General features: G+C 39.9%; 1 protein-coding gene across 1 annotated transcript in view; it reads right to left on the bottom strand.

The window, feature by feature from the left end:
• LOC137970417 (uncharacterized) overlaps positions 1-15,000 on the bottom strand; it is a 33,281-nt gene that overhangs the window by 9,974 nt on the left and 8,307 nt on the right. The window contains exons 2-3 of the mRNA XM_068816945.1: positions 14,815-15,000; positions 10,463-10,990 (exon numbers count right to left, since the gene is read on the bottom strand). The exon at positions 14,815-15,000 is cut by the window's right edge and continues 1,037 nt beyond it. Coding sequence (XP_068673046.1) covers positions 10,463-10,990; positions 14,815-15,000 — 714 coding nt within the window. The remainder of the gene's footprint in view (positions 1-10,462; positions 10,991-14,814) is intronic.

Below are 15,000 nucleotides of genomic sequence, written 5' to 3'. Positions count from 1 at the left end.
GGGTTGCCAGTATGGCAAACCCAGTTGGAATCTGGCTTTTGTTTCGTCGTTTTTTTACTGGGTTGCCAAACCCAGTCTGAATCTGGGTTTCATTTCGTGGGTTTTTTTATTTTTCGTTTTCTTTTTTTTCTTTTTTTCCGTTTCGGGAAAAGTCTTGCCTGTCACTCCCCTGCTAAGTGGTGTCTTTGCGCATAGAATCTTCTGTGAGTATTTTGCAAGGTTTGAGGGGGTTGGGGTAATGCGTCGATTTCCCTGGTGCACACAGGAGAACATTTCACAACACGCTCTAAAAAAAGCGTACACTGGGTTGCCTGTGGTACGTGTTACACAAAAACAGAAGGCACTGAATTGGTTGGTATTGAACTGCAGGGTTCCAGTTAATATTTTCAATTGGGGGTCATTGAGACCATTTGAGGGTCACCCACATGTCGCGCCAGCAGAGGCCCTTTGGCTCACACGTTCACATCTTTAATTATTTTGTAATATCCTGTCCCATTTTGAGGTCTTTTAGTTTTTTAAGCTTTGGTAATAAATTCAGTTTAAAGATAAAAAACACGCTCTTGAGTAAAGGTGCACGTGATCACCTTGTGTCAACTGAATGAACTACGGGAAAGAATGTTAATCGTTCGTTGTTTTCAGAGTAAAACAACGTACTTTTTAGCCAAGAAACTTCCGTCTTTGGTTTTTTTTATTTTGTTGTAATATTTAACTGAATATTTACATTTCATCTGTCGGGTCAGGAAGCCTTCTTGTTGGGTTCCTGAGAAACGTATCTATTGTGACTTCAGGGTGAACTATTTACTGGGTTGCCGTTTGGCAATCCAGTCGGAAAATGGGTAGATTATTGTTATTTTTTTTATTTTCCGTGTCGGTTAAAAGTCTTGCCTGTCACTCCCCTGCTAAGTGGTGTCTTTGTGCATAGAGCCTTCTGCTCGTATTTTCTTAGGATAGAGAGGGTAGTGGAAATGCGCAACTTCTCTGGTGGACACAGTAGAATGATAAACTTAGCCTGCAATGGCGTCGAAAGTCATGTAACGCGAATGGCGTTTTAGTGGATCTTTAAACAAAATATACCCTTATGGAGCTCAATAATGGAAAGTCAGTTGGATAAACTAGGCAGGCGGTGAAAACAAATACCTGGAATCGTAAAAGCGACGAATAATGGACTTCGACAACAATCTATCGCCCGTCGAGACGAAATCAAAGTGAGCTGTATTTACCTGAAGTACATGGTAATTTGACACGACTGAGTTTCTTGTCTTAACGCACGCAATGAAATAGGAAGAGGTTTTCGCCTCTAAGAGCAAATATGTTGTTTGTTTCAATAAATTTTTCGCTGGAAAAGGATTCTGTGGTATTTTCTGCCTTTGTGAATTATAATATCATGTTGTGTATTGAATTTTCGAGCTTAAGGTTGAAATGTGATATGGGAGACGTTTTTTAGTATTGCTCTGTAAGCAGGAAGGGTTCACAGGCCTGTTGGAAGCGTGCTTGAGTTTTAACAAAATGAGCCCCAAAATCAGTGAAAACTTGTGACGCAGATGAATAATAAAGTAGCTGCTATTTCCAAAATGATGGAATTACCTGGCGATAAATAACGTCGTACGCGTCTTGGAGAGTAAATTTTGACTTTGCATAAACAAGAGTTGGGCGATTGTGATCTTTGTTTTGACTTCGCTCATTTCATTGTCAAACTTTACAACACTTGACAGAAAAAGAAACTTACAAAAACCCGGTATCTTGCCATCATTTGACACAGATACTTCACTGTTTGCGAGTAAACATCATTACATGCCGCGGTAACTTAATCACGGCGCCCGCTGAATTCCGGCATGTCACTTTCGATTTTGCGATTTATTTGAACGTAGCAAAAATCTCCCAAAATGTTTGTCGCTGATCGTAACTTTTTATATTCTATATTCATGGTTCAAAATTAATGTTGTTTTCATGTCATAAATATTTTATTCTCGAGCGACCGTCCCGGAAACTTCCTTCTGCTCTTTCTAAAAACTGTGTATCAATAGTTATTTGCTTTTGCATCAATATTTGTTTTGCATAAAGCAAGCTAACAAAATCTGTACTTTGCTGAGTTCGCATTTGTTAGCGTTAATAGTATTTTCGGTCAGATGCTTGTGTTTTATGAGGGGTTTTTTTTTTGGTCTCCCATCCTGACACTAACCCCGCCCGAAAGGGGTTACTTTCAGTGAATTTTAGTAGTACAAAGCAGTCAGATGCTCAGAGGGCACACTTGTGGTGAAAAGAAGTTGTGAGGGAACTTGAAAATTATCAACATGTCAGCCCAGAAGCCAATGTTTCTCGCTTCTCTTTTATTTGTTATTCTTCGGAGACTGGAATGCTGTATTTCAATACTACACAATTCAGTGCCTTCTGATTTTCTGTAACACGTACCACAGGCAACCCAGTATATGCTTCACGGAAGCATCTCGTTACACAATCGCGAGGTTGAGCGGCCATGTAATTGAAAATCTGAACATCTGGGTTTACCTCGGTGTAAAAACCTGTGAAAATTTTTCTTTGTTTTGTTAGCTAGTGGTAGGGTTACCTTATTGTTTGATGTTTTTTTTTGCCTCTTTTGTTTTCCTTTGTGTTACGTCGTCTGCGAGTTTCACAGGTTTTTACCTCGAGGATGAGCCGAACATCTATGTACGGAGCCCGCAAAGGGCCATGACAAATTATAATTATTTGACGAGTTATGTGACGAAATATGTGACGAGTTATGTGACGAGTTATGTGACGAGTTATGTGACGAGTTATGTGACGAGTTATTTGACGAGTTATGTGACGAGTTATGTGACGAGTTATGTGACGAGTTATATTACGAGTTATATGACGAGTTATGTGACGAGTTATGTGACGACTTATTCGACGAGTTATATGACGAGCTATGTGACGAGTATAGTGGTGGACGGGGAACAGATGGTGGCGCCTTTGGACTTGAACGTTCGTGATGAATTAATTGAGCAATGTTAAGCGATCATTAATCGATAAGTGATCCTTTATGCTGAAAGTACACCGGAAGACTCCACCGTTGGTCAACGACAAGACTCCATCGGTTTGGGAAGTCATAATGCAGCTGTCAAATGCTGCCAATAGCCAGAGCCAGCGTCATAGCGCATCTGTCAACAAAGTAATTTATGATCGAACCTCGTGCGAGTTCAATTCTGTCATTTAGTGCACAGCCAAACTAAAGGCGTTATCGGGATTGCCGAGTGTTTGGAGGGAAACACGAGCATATTTGTCTCCAACCCCATATTGTGTTTAAATAAAGGATTTTTGTTGTTGAAGAGTTGATCATGATGGCTTATCTTCTGTCAATAAATGCTGGCCGGCAACATTGTCGGTATACCACATGCCCAACATCACTTTTCAACAAACATTAGCCAAAATGGTGCAATGCTCATTCTGTGCTTTACAACAGGTGTATGGAAAAGTTATGTAAAACGGAGATCGAAGACTGAAGACCTGGGAAACAAGGACCTACCAGAAAGAATGACGCATCAAGCATATGGAGCGTTTTCACTCACGTGACCAGCTGCCATATTGGATTACTGAAACAAAAGAAAGTATTTGCATAAAAATAGAGTTTAATTCCCGGAGGATTAGTTGGATACACCATCATGGCCCCCATTTATTTGTTTTGAAACATCATCAAGGCCGCCGTGACGTCAAGTAAAAACTCTCTTTAAGTATAAAAACTCACCATTCCTGTTGTTTACAGTGGACGATGAGCGCTGTCCGGTCACCGGTCAGACATTTATAATTAGCCCGCGAGTCGTTTCGCTTACAAGTCGACTTCCTCCACAAATGTTAGGAAAACAACTTTTCGTTGTAGACGAAATAACTTCATGGTGTAGGCGAATCGACCTGCGACATTCCGCTATCCACACACTCGCCGGACCGGTCTGTAGAAAACGACGATCCTGTGGTGATTTACCGGGCTTAACTCTTCGGCCACTACAAACTACAAGAATGACTTACTGTTTGATGCGTTATATAGGTGCATCTCGGTATACACATGTGTAGGATTAGTATACACAGGTGTAGGATTAGTATGCACAAAGTCATTGGAAGCAATGAGCGACTGCGAAGAAGAATTGTTTTCAGTTAACGCAGTTTTTCCGGCTCTTTGGAAGCATGTGAGGCCACGTGCGAGAACAGATATCTCGTCAGGAGACAAAATAGAATTAGAACGTCTTATAACAGACTGAGCTTGTAAATGCGAGAACTTCTGGAAGTTAACCAAAGCGCATGGTTGTGCTATGGCTGTTTCATCTTTTATAGCGCACGCGCAAAGTTTAGCCAATGTGCATACGTACATCTAAACTGATGAAGGCTTAAGTACCAGCCGAAACGTTTTGAAAGCAACGCCTAAAAAACACATTCAGCGTCAAAGTACTCGTTAAGAATGCGCATACGTGGTATTGAACGAAAATAGTCTAGTTAAAAGTAAGCACGAATATAGTGTCTAATACTCTCAAAGCACATACAAATTCACACACCGTTGGTGGGAGACCACGAGTGATCAAGTGGAAGCTTGGAGAAAACGAGAGAGAAACGCATTAGATTTCAGTATATTATTTACAGTCACTTCCGTTATTTTCCATTACTCTTAGTATTTGAATTCAAATTTGTTCTAACTAACATATTTTACCACATTTTTTCCATTATTACGTCAACATCTATTTACTATATATATGTACATAAAAGCAATACAATGTAAACTCTCATTGTACTTCAAAAAGGCTGGGTTGGCCAGCCGAAATATAGTGCACCCCTAAAATCAAATCTACGTTGTATCGGCTCTTGCTCAAACTATTTAGTTTCTCATACCAGTTGGCTTTTTACAAGTACGGCCGAAACGTTGAACCAGCGACTCAGGCTCTGGTCAGAACGGGAATCTCCGGATTTCATGGCGAGCGCCCTTATCACTGGGCCCCAGAGCATCCTCCTATTGCCCTCCCGTTCCGAACACGCTCGACACCTTTTAGCGTGGGTCTCCCACCAACGGTGTGTGAATTTGTATGTGCTTTGAGAGTATTAGACACTATATTCGTGCTTACTTTTAACTAGACTATTTTCGTTCAATACCACGTATGCGCATTCTTAACGAGTACTTTGACGCTGAATGTGTTTTTTAGGCGTTGCTTTCAAAACGTTTCGGCTGGTACTTAAGCCTTCATCAGTTTAGATGTACGTATGCACATTGGCTAAACTTTGCGCGTGCGCTATAAAAGATGAAACAGCCATAGCACAACCATGCGCTTTGGTTAACTTCCAGAAGTTCTCGCATTTACAAGCTCAGTCTGTTATAAGACGTTCTAATTCTATTTTGTCTCCTGACGAGATATCTGTTCTCGCACGTGGCCTCACATGCTTCCAAAGAGCCGGAAAAACTGCGTTAACTGAAAACAATTCTTCTTCGCAGTCGCTCATTGCTTCCAATGACTTTGTGCATACTAATCCTACACCTGTGTATACTAATCCTACACATGTGTATACCGAGATGCACCTATATAACGCATCAAACAGTAAGTCATTCTTGTAGTTTGTAGTGGCCGAAGAGTTAAGCCCGGTAAATCACCACAGGATCGTCGTTTTCTACAGACCGGTCCGGCGAGTGTGTGGATAGCGGAATGTCGCAGGTCGATTCGCCTACACCATGAAGTTATTTCGTCTACAACGAAAAGTTGTTTTCCTAACATTTGTGGAGGAAGTCGACTTGTAAGCGAAACGACTCGCGGGCTAATTATAAATGTCTGACCGGTGACCGGACAGCGCTCATCGTCCACTGTAAACAACAGGAATGGTGAGTTTTTATACTTAAAGAGAGTTTTTACTTGACGTCACGGCGGCCTTGATGATGTTTCAAAACAAATAAATGGGGGCCATGATGGTGTATCCAACTAATCCTCCGGGAATTAAACTCTATTTTTATGCAAATACTTTCTTTTGTTTCAGTAATCCAATATGGCAGCTGGTCACGTGAGTGAAAACGCTCCATATGCTTGATGCGTCATTCTTTCTGGTAGGTCCTTGTTTCCCAGGTCTTCAGTCTTCGATCTCCGTTTTACATAACTTTTCCATACACCTGTTGTAAAGCACAGAATGAGCATTGCACCATTTTGGCTAATGTTTGTTGAAAAGTGATGTTGGGCATGTGGTATACCGACAATGTTGCCGGCCAGCATTTATTGACAGAAGATAAGCCATCATGATCAACTCTTCAACAACAAAAATCCTTTATTTAAACACAATATGGGGTTGGAGACAAATATGCTCGTGTTTCCCTCCAAACACTCGGCAATCCCGATAACGCCTTTAGTTTGGCTGTGCACTAAATGACAGAATTGAACTCGCACGAGGTTCGATCATAAATTACTTTGTTGACAGATGCGCTATGACGCTGGCTCTGGCTATTGGCAGCATTTGACAGCTGCATTATGACTTCCCAAACCGATGGAGTCTTGTCGTTGACCAACGGTGGAGTCTTCCGGTGTACTTTCAGCATAAAGGATCACTTATCGATTAATGATCGCTTAACATTGCTCAATTAATTCATCACGAACGTTCAAGTCCAAAGGCGCCACCATCTGTTCCCCGTCCACCACTATACTCGTCACATAGCTCGTCATATAACTCGTCGAATAAGTCGTCACATAACTCGTCACATAACTCGTCATATAACTCGTAATATAACTCGTCACATAACTCGTCACATAACTCGTCACATAACTCGTCAAATAACTCGTCACATAACTCGTCACATAACTCGTCACATATTTCGTCACATAACTCGTCAAATAATTATAATTTGTCATGGCCCTTTGCGGGCTCCGTATCTATGAGATACAAAAACAGACTTGCGAATTATCGCAAATCACAATGCTGACAAGCACAAAAGCAGAAGAAATGGTTAATAAATATGAAGTTTGTTACTATCTGAATTTTTTTGTGTTAGAGTAAAGGGATATTTGTCACGCAAATTATGTAATTTCGGGACACTCAAAATTCGCAAAAAGCGTGAGTTCCATGAAAACAATCTTCGCATTAGTAAGTGGTAGCAATAAATTGGATTAACCAGGAAGTTAAAGAAATATTGTTGCCTTTCTTTCTTTCTCGAATCTCACCCAGTCGGTGGGCGTTCCTTTGAACGGTGTTATTATCAATTTGGGTAGTTTTGCTGTAGTTGAACGGCCTTCTTTCTCCAGTTCCAGCCGTTTGTTCAGTTCTGGTAACGTAATTAAATATTACATACTATGCCTCGTGATTTCCGCTCTCAAAATTACCTCTGGAACCTACTTTTTGCGTAGAATAAGCTTTTAGAATAAGGTCCTTGTCTTCTGTGGTGATACTTGACGATTCGGGAACATTTTGTGAAAAAATATTTATAACGGGTCACACGCGCAACTTGATCGCCCGATTATGTATAACATCCACTCATAAAATATTCGCAGACCGGTCGATTTCTTTGAAAGGGTGATTGCTAACGAATAGAGAAAGATTTTCACAATAACTAAAAGTTCCTGTGTTGAGCATGGAAATTCGACGAAGCGGTAAATGCGACTAAGGGTGCGTTCGATTGACCGTATTCCGGAATAAGAATGCGTGGAATATAAGGTAGAAATCCTTCGTTTTTACGGTGATTCACATAAAAATTGTCAAATATCCACTAAAATGCTATTTTAAACATATGTTTGTTGTCCTTGCTGCTTCGAAGCGCGCCAAACATACCGTTTTAATCATCACTCCTCGTATTCTCATTCCGGAATAGGCTCAATCGAACGCGCCCTAAATTTGTTGCGTGCGTTGCCATTTTTGTGTTTTGACAGATTTTGACAGAATATTAAATTATGAAGAAATACCTACGGAATACGGATAGATCGTTAAAAAATCTTTATTTTTAGCGGTTATTTGAACATAAAAGATGAAACGCTTTACGAGAAATAATATTTCTGTTGATATTTGAAACAAGAAAAATTTCGCAGGAATCAGATCAGGACGGGGTGAAAATGAGTTAACAAATTTGCATACCTGCGTTGAAATGTGATCCGATAGGAGACTGGACTTTTATTTCTCTGACAAATGATTTTGTCATTGTAGTATAAAATACAGTTTATTTGGTAAGGCAACAATATTTCTTTAACTTCCTGGTTCATTCAATATATTGCTACCACTTACTAATGCGAAGATTGTTTACGTGAAACTCACGTTTTTTGCGAATTTTGAGTGTCATGAAATTACATCATCTTGCGTGACAATATCTCCCTTTACTTTACTTAACACAAACACATTCACATAGTAACAAACTTCATATTTATTAACCATTTCTTCTGCTTTTGTGCTTGTCAGCATTGTGATCTGCGATAATTCGCAAGTCTGTTTTTTGTATCTCATAGATGTTCGGCTCATCCTCGGTGCAAAAACCTGCGAAACTCGCAGATGACGTAACACAAAGGAAAACAAAAGAGAGCGTGTTTGTTATATTTAAACTGAATTTATTACCAAAGCTTTAAAAACTAAAAGACTACCGTTCAAAATGGGACAGGATATTACAAAATAATTAAAGGTGTGAACATGTGAGCCAAAGGGCCTCTGCTGGCGCGATATGTTGGTGACCCTCAAATGGTCTCAATGACCCCCCACTGGAAAAAATTAACTGGAACCCTGCAGTTCAATACAACCCAATTCAGTGCCTTCTGTTTTTGTGTAACACGTACCACAGGCAACCCAGTGTACGCTTTTTTTAGAGTGTCTTGTTAAATGTTCACCTTTGGGGTAGGGGGTTTCTCAAAGACACCACCTATCTTCAAACTTATCTCATGAACATTACCGACAACATTTTATTGGCTTTTAAATTTGAGTTGACAAAAGCAAGAGTCGGCATCACTAGACAAACAAGAAAACTGAGGTTTGAATCTCACTGTAATTTTTTACTGCTGGATAAAGGGGTGGCTATGCAATATAGACAACATCCAAGTTTGGTGGACAGCAACATGAACGAAAGGTTGGAAATTTAAATGGCAATACACCCTTCAGCAATCCACAAAATGAAGTAATCAGTGCGGAATTTTGGTTGTATCAAACGAGTTGATAAAATCAGAACGCAAAGCAAACAAAAAAAGCCAGCGCCTAGCACAGGGGGAGCAAGAGTCTTTTTCGAGACATTAAAATTCAGCTTGAAAGAGAGGTCCTGAGGACAAAGACAAAAGAAAGTAGATGATATGCAAATATTTTTCACATTCATTCCAACGTGTTTCTATTGTTTTTGTCCTCACTGCCTCACTATCAAGCTGAATATTTGATATTTCGAAAACGGCCTATTCAAATGCAGGTGTACCGAGTCCGTGGAACCATGAATCTGCGTGTTTTGCGGAGGACGGTGAAGAAACGTACCAAAAATGAAATACCCACATGCAGCACCCCATTTTATTTTTCTCATTCAAAACCTGAAGAGCATACAACAAATTCATAAATAGCGGCTAATAAATTATTCTTTTCTCTTTATGCTAATTGTCCTCAGTAGGCCTCGCTAGCATGTAAAAAAATCAAAAACAATTTTTGCTTTAAAATGAGGCTGGTGAGTCTAATTAGCATAAAGATAATATAACTTATTGACAGCCACATTGGTTTCCTGAAACAAAATTAAGAATCTGCATGAAAATGGAGTTCAATTCCCAAAATAATTTTTCCCTCCTCCAACATGGCCGCCGTTTCTATCTTTTACTCCGCCAACAGGACTGCCATAAAGTCATCTGAAAACACTTTATAAACACCTGATGTCCCAGCTGCCATGTTGGTGTCCCAAACTAATAAACTGGGAATTGAACTCAATTTTTACGCAAACATCTCATTTTGTTTTGGTTGAAAAACATGATCCCTTATCACGTACACAAGCTCGCTCTATAGACCTTATTCACGAGAGCCGCCATGTTGGACTGGCCTTTATCATGCAAATTAGCTACACATTTCTGATGGGGCAAACAACACAAGTTCGAGAGATTATCACAAACATCTTAGCCACACAGATGATTTGTTTCACGTTCATTAAATGTTTACCACCTAATTAGTAAAATAGAATGCTTAAACAAGTTACTTCGATGTTTTTTTAGTGAAAAATGAGCAGATAACAAAGTAGAAAGTCAAAATGTCGGAGGCAATCAAAAGATATAAAATTATTATAAAAGGTACTTAATTCTAAATTCTAAAACGTACTTTTAGCAATGTTAATTCAATATTTCGACGAGCCGATTTTCCGCAATTTGCCTTTATTCCAATGTTTGCCCCCCAGCATAACACATGGCTAATTTGCATGACAATTTGAAAACCAACATGGCGGCTATCGTGAATAAGGGCTATTGTTTTGTGTCATTCCCATTGCTGCTGTCGTCATAGTTACTTCAACTCCCCACTATCTATATGTCACATTTTCTATTGAACTCACCAGAAAAATACTCTTGACAAGCTCTGTACTCCTCTTCAGCGATGAATGTTGTCAATTTCACCTCACGCAGGCCAAACTCCTCCAGAAGCTCCTTTGTCACAAGAAGTTTCTGAGCCATTTTATTCACATGACCTACGGAATAATCTTCCCACAGGTCCTCCAGGCTCTGCAGAGAACTTACTTCCATCAATAAGCATTTTGACATACCACCAACAATCAGGGCTTTGTGCACCCTTTCAAGATAAAGTACAAACTGATTTCTTTGCTCCGGTGTTGATACGTCTAATCCCTGAAGGGTCTTCAGTGTAATGATATTCATAACTGTTTGCGTATCAATCCCTCCATATAATTCAATTTCTGGCGCAAAAGTGGGCGTGACCACTGCATGTTGTTTATTTGAGGAGCTAGGCACTTCTCTCGCTCCCTGAGTAACTTCTTGGGGTTGCTGTGGAGTTACTGCTGTCCCCGTGCCTGTCTGTGCACTAGCTCGAGTGATAGCCTCACAATCAATTTGAAGTCGAAGACGAGCTTTTGAAAATAAAATTGTGAATCAGACATGGCCGCAAAACCACACATGAAATAAGATGCCAGAATATGATAAAGTATATTAAATTCTCAAATGAATGAAGGGGGTAGTTTCTAAAGAAACTGTGGTGCTGCGTCGGTGGGGAAGTAGTATACAAAAATTTCGTCAGAGCGAATCGATTCGCTCTGACGACGGGAAAACGCTCGAAACGTCAGCTTTTAGAATCTCTGTACGGTGGCCAATTTACATAATCAACTCCGTTGATAAAACCAAATTATTAAAGTCTCAGCCTCAGATAATGCATTTCTAGCTTCCTCATTGGTGCACTGCATCTCAGTTGTCAGCCGCTATGCCTCTGTTTAACCTTATATGGCACATGAGTCCAGCAAATGTCGCATAATTCAAAGCTTAAAAAGGTTTTGGGGGAGAACAAAGTTCTGTTGAAAGAAAATGAACGGAAGGTGTAGAATCTAATAATAAAACAATATTCCTTTCGCCCTTATTGGATAAGAGATTCGTTATTGCCAACTTGGCACTAAGCAACTCGTTGGCTACAATATTCACCACCTTGTATCGAATGCAAGCGAATGAAATAATTGCTAATTTATTCCAGGCTCCAAGGAAAGGTGTTGCAAAGTAGGTCTGCCGGCCATGGAGGAAGGATTGAAGAGGGATAACTGTTCAAAACGAAAGCAAGTGAGGGTAAAATATGGAACTGCAGTACTTGGCTCAATGATGAGGGATGAAATCCAGTACATATAAAGTGTTTTCTAGTGACGTCATGGTGGCCATGTTGGTATCCCTAAACAATGGAACGGCGGCCATGCTTGTGTACACAACTAATCCTCCTCCGGGAATTGAGCTCTATTATTATGCAAACGTTTTCTTTTGTTTCGATGGAAAAACAAGGTTACTGATCACGTGAGTTAAAACACTCCATGGTTGCTGTTTGCCCAAAATCAATTTGGAATTGACAAGTCTCTTTTCATGTTAAATCTTTACTGTCTTATTTTTCACTCCACTGTCTCCCAACCTTTTCGAGATTTTAACTGAATAAAAAGAAAACCAAAGGAATGTGGCTTGGTTCGATGAAGCATAGCAAGTCTAAGATACTGGGTTTCAAGAGCACTAATGAACCTTTGAAAGTGCATGGCGTACACTTATCTTACAATACACATAAATGCCTCGCCGAAAATTTTATGAAAAGCTGAGTAAGATGACAACGTAATTAAATCTTTGGCTTTCAAGAGATGTCACAATATGTGGTAAGTATTTGTCAGCGAAGGCCTTAGGTGTATCATAATACAAGGATCGGAATTATCTGGAAAGTTCGCGAAGGTCAATGTCACGCAATGTGTGCTTTCAAGAATTTTCTAGAGCTTTGACTCATCAGTTTCAAAATAGTTTCTGACTCGTAAGTTTAAAAATAGAGTTTACTGTAATAGCTGAAAATAGTAACTTTTGGAAACTTCTAGACTCTCTTCGGATAGCTTTATAAGCGGCTCTCTATTCAGTCAGTCGGTTGTTGTTGTTGTGGTTCGGGACTTCGTTCCGTTTGTGATTTGCAAGTGATACTGTGTGACAAGTGACAAGTGACAAGTGAAGGGATTTCCCCGTTCGTGTGTGATTCTGACATTCTGCTGTCAATTCTACAGTTGGTTTCTGTGGAGTACGTAAATCAGTAGCCCATACCACCGTGATTTATTGACGTCATAGCGTCACCGAATGGGAAGTGTCTTTGTTCCTTGCAGAAAAGGTCAGTCAATCTATGGTCTCAAATTCAGACTTAAAATCCAACTAGCGATTAATTTTTGTCAACAAGGTACATACATGTAAATCAAAATCTGGCAATCGTAATGCAAAATACAAGCCCATTTAGAAGAAAACATCTCTGCCGTAAAAACAGACCACCAGATGGTCCTAGCCTGTCCAAAAGATCATGTTAAGGCAGATCGTTATACAAAAGCCTTTCGAGATGTGAGAGAACACTATAAGATCAAAATGTTTAAACTGCTTGAGGAGTATAAATGGTCTTCTGTCCTTTCTACTCAATGCATTCAAGAGAAAGTGCAAAATTTTCAGTTTGCACTAATGCAAATGTACAACGACTGTTTTCCAGTGAAGACTGTGTTACCCCTCAAATACCCTACAATCTTGGACAAATTAAATGGAACATTGAGACCACCCCTCCCCCCCAAAATCAGTGATGGGAAAATGGCGCGTTTTGGCCTTCACGCATCTTCATCCTTGATTTGGGGGAGAGAGGGCATTTCTGTTCCATTTTATACTGTCCAAGATTGTCTATGAGCCCCTGCTTGGCGTTACCAGTAGTATATGGGGTAATCACGACACGAAATCTGCTCTCGTTCGCTCAAAAGTTACATTATCCGAGAGCACATCTCCCATTCAAAAAATAAACTGAGCAAGGCGACACTGAAAAAAAACTAAATTTCACGTTAACATAAATTGCAAACAAAAAAGGGAATAAAACTATTGGAAAAAAGAAAAGAAAAAGAAAAAGGAAGGAGGATTCGAACCTTCTACCACAGATTATCTACCCCATCCAACTATCCAACCAACCCACATTCTACGCTTTAGACTTTGCATCCGTGCACTTAAACCATACCGAACACGCAAACTTGTTGAATTTTTAAGAACTGCATTTGCGCTCCCTTAAATTTGTTGGCGATATTTACCTGATCTATCTTCTGATTTTCCACGCTGAAAAATAGAGCATGATTTACGTTCACAAAAGTGTTGATGGGCACGATTTGCAGGCTATCAGCAACGAATTTTGTCGATTTTTCACCATTTTGTCGTCTGGCCAGAAAGGTGACAGAACAGATTGACACTTTATTCCATTGCTTGTTAACCGTGCTTAACCGTTGAAAAGCGTCTCAAAACAGACGTTAATCGTATAAAAAGTCTCGTGAATCGTGCCTTAAACGTTTTAATGTCATGTAAAACCATTCAAGTGCTCTACAAAGCTTTAAAAGCGCTACTTTAATGCTTGAGTCTTTTGCCATTGCTTCGTTTAATCTCAGCGATGCGACCCTACATAGACCCTATAGTTTTATCGATTAACTCCCCCGAAATGCTTCCAGAGTAAGATCAGTAGTGGGCTTGAGAACTCTAACTCTTACTTTTGTTTCCTCGGGTATTCTTTTTCTCGATGGCAATTTTTTCGTCAATTCTACGTAGAGTTATACCCTTATTCTTGATCGTACTGGCAAATTTTCATTTTAGGTTTGGCTTTTTTATACGCTCCGCTTCTCGTAAAATATCTTCCATGTAGTATCTCAACATAGCAACACTAGCGACGAGCGTGACTGCGTCAGAGGCCAGTGGTTTCGGATGGTTAATGTGTTGACATATGACCTCTTCATTGACCAAATCTTGAATTTGTGACGTCATAGCCTCTATAGACAATCTTGGACAAATTAAATGGAACATTGAGACCACCCCTCCCCCCAAAATCAGTGATGGGAAAATGGCGCGTTTTGGCCTTCACGCATCTTCATCCTTGATTTGGGGGAGAGGGGCATTTCTGTTCCATTTTATTCTGTCCAAGATTGTAGATAGAACCCTGGTAATTGATGGCAAAGAAAAACATACTAAGTCTCATTGAGATATGATTTGACATGTTTTTCTTTTTCTCAGCAGCACTTCATCAATAAGTAGGATGGGGTACATCAATCAAAAGTGATCTCAAACACTTGACGGATCCTAAGGGAATGAGAAACATAGTGCAAGCTATCCACATTAGTGTATGACACATTTCTTAAATTCAATTCAAACTGCATGCAAAAAAATGGAAGCCTCATACCACGAACAAGGTTGATTATCTTGACGAGAAGGGCGTCACTTTGTTTGGTCCAACTGTATTTCCGCTCATATAACGAGCGTAAAACCTGAACCTCCTCAAGCCGACTTTGCCTCTCTTTATCCCAGATGTTCTTGATGGCAGCAGCCCATACCTCGGGTTTCTCTGAGTCAATCACAAATGATGAGC

The sequence above is a fragment of the Montipora foliosa genome, chromosome 9 (genome assembly GCF_036669935.1).
Source record: "Montipora foliosa isolate CH-2021 chromosome 9, ASM3666993v2, whole genome shotgun sequence".
Lineage (NCBI taxonomy): Eukaryota > Metazoa > Cnidaria > Anthozoa > Scleractinia > Acroporidae > Montipora > Montipora foliosa.
This window is presented reverse-complemented; position numbering and strand designations above follow the sequence as displayed.